Consider the following 6088-nt stretch of genomic DNA (forward strand, 5'->3'; position numbering starts at 1 on the left):
ATATGTAGTAATGTGCATGGTGATGGAAATTAGTGCCCTACACGCCTTACACTTGACTTTAGACCACGCTACGCCACTGGTAGATATTATTTGTGTTGTGGAAAAGAATTTTTTATTGATTGACTAGAAAAGAGTTGTAAGTTGTAATGTGAAGAGTGGAAAAGAATTGTTTATTGATTGACTAGAAAAGAGTTGTAAGTTGTAAAATGTGAAGAGTTAAAGAGCCAGAACTTCACAGCCTTTGCTCTGTGTGTACCTATGAAAATGACATGCAAAAAACCCTTTTTTTGCGAGTATCACCTAGCTAGTAACAAGAATATAAAAGGGTAACAAATTCACATGAAAAGGGTAATATTGGGAATATAAAAAAAGGGTATACAGGAGGCGGAAGAGGAGGTAAAACGATGGACAGATAAGTGAATGGGGGAGGAGAAGAATAAAAATTGGGAGGGGAGAATGAAGAGGAAGAAAAAGTTCTATAAAGAAGAAGAAGGAAGAGGAGAGGAGAAAAAGAACGAGGAGGAGGAGAAGAAGAAGAAAGAATAAAAATTGGGAGGGGAAAATGAAGAGGAAGAAAAAGTTCTTTAAAGAAGAAGAAGAAGGAAGAGGAGAGGAGAAAAAGAACGAGGAGGAAAGAAGAAGAAGAAAGAGTTTTTCAAGGAGAAGAGAAGAGGAAGTTGAAGGAGGAGGAGGAGGAGGAGGAGGAGAAGAAGAAGAAGAAGAAAGAGTTCTTCAAGGAGAAGAAAAGAGGAAGTTGAAGGAGGAGGAAGAAGAGGAGGAGAAGAAGAAGAAGAAGGAAGGAATGGCGAGCGATAAGAGACACATTACTTCCCATTTACTTAGCAAGTCTATTACTTAATCACGGTCAGAAGGTAGAGCGCCTGCCTAAATTTCCGCTCGCACGGAACTTTATCCAAAACTTTATCCCTAGAATAAGACAAGTTTATTTTGAGTATTTCACCGCCGTTTTTATTTCGTAGTACCTAATTCGTAGCAATGGAACAACAGCTACATGAATTAGACTCATGAGGTCTGTGTTGTAGCCCATCCCGTAGTATATGGTCACGGTTGGTCCAGTGGTCCCGGGTTCGAATCCCACCATCGACAAAAATTTGTACTCGTTTTTCGATTGCAAATATTTCAACGGGTTACTTTCTGGTGTTCTCGTGTTGACCCAGCACCTAAATGGGAAGTATTGTGCCCCTTCTCGCCCATCTGACGAAAGGCAAACTACGGGATGGGCATGCCACGCCACAGGCCACATCAAGCGTTATTATTCTCATTTTGCTACGAAAAAACAAACGGCGGTGGAACACTCATCTTTAGAAAGAAATAAAAAATAAATATATATAATGATAAATGATTTCTATTTCCGATAGTTATTGATTTCTCATTTCAACTGGTGTTGTATCCCGGTTCACGGTTCCACGCAGCATTCCCACGCCCACAGCCCGGGCCTCGGCAGTCCCCTGTTTCTACCCGAAGAGATGATCTTCACCCGGTCATCCTCGCTTTGCCACCCCCACCCCGGAACATTCCGCTTATAGGTGGGCGAGAAAGTGCCATCAACATACCGAGTAAGTTTCTTTCCCCCGAGGGATCGATTCCGGAAGCGTCCCAATTTTTTTCGTCGGATTTAAAACTTTAGGAGCCAGCCTAGTCAGCTTGGTTTAGTAGCGCGTCCTGCTTTGTAAGCGCTAGGCCCGCGGGTTCGATTCCTGTCCGGGGGGGATTTTATCCTGAAGGATAAGGTTCGTTCTTGGTTCGCAAAGGTTCGTTTCTCGAGAAAGAAAAGAAGAAGAAGAAAAAGAAAGAAGAAGAAGAACGAAGAAAAAAATCAAATTACATCACTTGTTACTATCTACTAGGAAAATTTTTTGGCGACATCTTATTCAGTTCTTAAAAAAAAACTGATAATCCCTAAATTAATGAATAATCAATTATTTCAATCACTATAATAAATATTAATATAAAAAAAGATATTTCAAAGAATCAATTTATGTTGATCGACTGACGAACACGTGACTAAGCTTCATTCAGTGTGACGAATATTTTGCTTATGAATGAGACTCATTATAGATTATAATTTCCGATGAGTACAGACGTCTATATCTGGTGTGAACATCACACGACTTTCTATTACATTACGGAAGTAAAAAAAAAAAAAAAAAAAAAATGGACTTCCAAGTAGGTAGGTACATACTCAATAACACCATCAGCTAAGAGTGCATCACTAGCCATATTGGACTTTAGGTGTCTGTGTCGTAGCATGCCCAATGCCCCAAACCGTAGTATGACAGTCTTGAGTGCATCACTAGCCACATTGGACTTTAGGCGTCTGTGTCGTAGCATGCCCAATGCCCCAAACCGTAGTATACTCTTATCAGATGGGCGAAAAGAGACACATTTGCAAATGAGGTGCTGGGTCAACACAAGAACAACACAATGATTAATTTTTTTGCAAACGAAATGCGAGTGCAAATTTTTTTGGCAACGGTGGGCATCGAACTCGGGACTTTCTGTTTGGCAACTGTTCTACTAGTTCTCTATGTATGTGCAATTAAATACGACATGTAGATTACTGTAGGTACATAATGATGACAGAATATGGTAATTATGGTATACATGTGTTGTACATATAGGATGTTATAAAAGTTCTGAACGATTGGGATTTTTTTTAACATGTATCCTCCCTCCAGACACTTCGAGACATACTGTATTGATGATTAAATCAATGTTATACAGGGTTCGGTGCGGTTATTTACTTTTTTCAAAGTTCCATTAAAAAAAAGGCTGTTATTCTTACATGATGACTTTTGCTCAATAATTATCAAGATATGTGGGAAATTTGATTTTTTGAAGATTCGAAGAGTCCACCATTCAAATTACGACCGCTATTGACGATACACTCTGGAGGCGATTTCTGAAATTTCGTCCTACATTTCCAACATTGCCACAGGTATGCTGCCCATTTCGCAGCGATTGTTAAGAACCCCGTCCGGTTTCCTCAAATCCAAAGTTTACAATGATCTTAAGAGAACAATTGAAGAGTTAAAGCACAACATTCGCCGCGCAATGGACCGTATACCTGTTGCAATGTTGGAAAATAGGGCGAAATTTCAGAAATCGCCTCCAGAGTGTATCGTTAATAGCGGTCGTAATTTGAATGGTGGACTCTTCAAACCTTCATAAAATCAAATTTCCCACATTTCTTGATAATTATTGAGTAAAAATCATCATGTAAGAATAACAGCCTTTTTTTAATGGAACTTTCAAAAAAGTAAATAACCGCGCCGCACCCTGTACATTGATGTTTTCATAGATGTAGACATGGTACAGTTAATGTTATCATGCTTTTAATTTATGGCTCCACTCCAGCAATAAATTTAACCCATGGGGCTTCACCGTTACTGACCTATGCCCTGTTAGATTGAGCATAGATCGAGGATGAAGCAACAATCGTCGGATTTTCTTTGTGGATTTTTTACTTTCTATTACTACAGTATAGTGAGCTATACTAGTAATGAAAGTATTGCAATCGGTCCAAATTTTTAAAATTGGGAAATGGTTGGAAATATCCGTTTTGGGATCCCCTGATGTCAAAAAAGTGATTTTCAGCCCATGGTCTGTATGTATGTATGTATGTATGTATGTATGTATGTATGTATGTATGTATGTATGTATGTATGTATGTATGTATGTATGTAGTACGTACGCACGCACGTATGTATGTACTACAGGTTTAAATGGGAAAAGGTGGTATACAAAATATCTCAAGAACGGTTTGTCGTAGAGCAATAAAATTTGGTAGGCTATCCCGATGGTAGCGCTTGTAAAAAAACCTTTGAATTTTTTAACGTCCAAGATGGCGTCTTAAAAAAAAAAAAATAGGTACTGTAGTAATAGAAAGTAAAAAATAATAATAATCTAAGGTTGGGAATTGAAAGAACTAAACTTCAACATGAAAGATGCGGCTAAGCACGGTTAATTCCGGGTTATATGAGGGTTAATTTTTAGTCGAATTATGTAACATGTAAAATTCCCGGTGTATGGTTTGAGAATTATTTAAATCTTACTCACTCTTTCCCCTCTCTCCTTCTCTCTCTTCCTCGCTCTCCTCATTTTCCCCTCCCCCTCTCTCTCCCCTCCTATCTCTCTCTTTCTCTCCCTCCCTCCGTCTCCCCTCCTCTTTCTCTTTTTTTTCTCTCTCTCTCTCCCTCTCTCTCTCTCCCTCTCCCTCTCTCTCTCTCTCTCGCTCTCTCTCTTCCTCTCTCTCTCCCTCTTTCTTTCTCCCTCTTTCTCTCTCCCTCTCTTTCCCCCTCTCCCTCTCTCTCGCTCTCTCTCCCTCTCTCCCCTTCTCTCTCACTCCCTCTCTCTCTTTTTCTTTCTCCCTCTTCCCCCCTCTCTATCCCTCTCTCTCCTCTCTCTCCCCCTTCTCTCTCCTCTCTCTCACTCCCTCTCTCTCTCTCTCCCTCTCTCTCTCCCTCCCCCTCCCTCCCCCTCCCTTTCTCCACTTGCCCATCACCCTCGTTCTTTCCTCCTCTTCCCCTCTTGCTTCCTCTCTCTCCTCTTTCTCCCTCTCTCTCTCTCACTCTTCCTCCCCCCTCTCGCTCTTCTTGCGGTATGAATTTTATGATGTAATAAATTGAACATTCAGAAAACTCTTTTACATTCTCGTGTATCTCTTTTAATTTCAATTTACAAAATCAAAATCAAAGAAATTTCAAATAACCTGACACCATGTTTAAGAGTAACTTATTTAGTGAAAATTAGAATATAAACTGAACTCGATCTTTGATAATCACTGGCCACCATTCTACACATCTACACACTCTTTTGTTCCGCAGTTGATCCTCTTTTGTTTCAAGTTAATACTCTTTTGTTCCGCAGTTGGCCCTGACTGCGGCATCTCCCATATTCCGCGGCTATTTGACGGACGTGGACTGCCGCTGGACTCTTGTTTTTTCCAAGTTAATCCTCTTTTGTTTCAAGTTAATCCTCTTTTGTTTCAAGTTAATTCTCTTTTGTTTCAAGTCAATACTCTTTTGTTTCAAGCTAATACTCTTTAGTTTCAAGGTAATACTCTTGTTTAGAGTTAATACTCTTTTGTTCCGCAGTTGGCCCTGACTGCGGCATCTCCCATATTCCGCGGCTATTTGACGGACGTGGACTGCCGCTGGAACGTAATCTCCGGCTCTGTAGATTGCCGCACGCGGGAAGAGAGAGGTCTGGAGCCGCTGCGAAAAAATCGGTTCGTGATTCCCAAGAGCCGCTACGACAGTATTGATTCGTATCTATCACCCGAACATGGAGAAAAGTAAGTAAGAGCCCCTCAGGTCCCCCCAGGACCAATTAGGTCCAAAATCTAAGGCTGTCTCTACAAATACTCGGCGTCGTGTCGTCTGAAACCGTACACTGTCTCGACAACATAGATGCACCTCTTCACCTCGTCCATTGACTATGTTTGAACACAGCTTAATGAACGAATTTGGTATTGAAAGAAAAATGGAATTCGTGCTCGGAACGGATGGCTTTCCCCTATCCTGTGTGTCTTCTCTTTTTGCTTTCAGGACAATAATACCTCCGTTGTTACAGTTCCCTCTATGAAACCTCTCTTTTTTTTAGTCCGTCCTTCCTTTATTTTTACAATAGTAATAAAAAGGTATAAGGGACGGGTTATTGTATTCGCTTCGGTGTCAGGTGTCAGTCAGTCGGTCGGTCGGTCTGTCTGTCTGTCTGTCTGTCTGTCCCCATAGAAGGACTTATCCAAACCTGGTCGACCTATATATCAAAGTAAAGGTCTTTTTTACCAGGAACACGAAAATGGCGGTGCAAATTTTGTCCAGAGAACCATAAAGCCAAAAAACCAAAAAAAAAAAAAAACTGGTTTTTGGGGGATTTTTTTCACATTTTCTCACACAAATGAGCTCTGATCTTGAACTTTGTCGCGACGACCTATGAACTCAAAGCGAGAAAGTTTTAGATAACACTTCAGTCAATCATTTAAGACCGGTTTTAGCGTCACCCCTCAGTGGGTACCGAACCAAGTACACGGCACAACCGAGCGCATTCGAATTGTCTATCTTCC

At 40.7% G+C, this 6088-nt stretch overlaps 1 protein-coding gene across 1 annotated transcript in view; it reads left to right on the top strand.

Moving 5' to 3' along the window:
- Positions 1-5478: 5478 nt before the first annotated feature.
- LOC113470241 (putative uncharacterized protein DDB_G0277255) overlaps positions 5479-6088 on the top strand; it is a gene marked incomplete at its 3' end in the record, with an annotated part of 2775 nt that continues 2165 nt past the window's right edge. The window contains exon 1 of the mRNA XM_026828521.1: positions 5479-5514. Coding sequence (XP_026684322.1) covers positions 5479-5514 — 36 coding nt within the window. The remainder of the gene's footprint in view (positions 5515-6088) is intronic.

The sequence above is a fragment of the Diaphorina citri genome, unplaced genomic scaffold (genome assembly GCF_000475195.1).
Source record: "Diaphorina citri unplaced genomic scaffold, Diaci psyllid genome assembly version 1.1 scaffold1461, whole genome shotgun sequence".
Lineage (NCBI taxonomy): Eukaryota > Metazoa > Arthropoda > Insecta > Hemiptera > Psyllidae > Diaphorina > Diaphorina citri.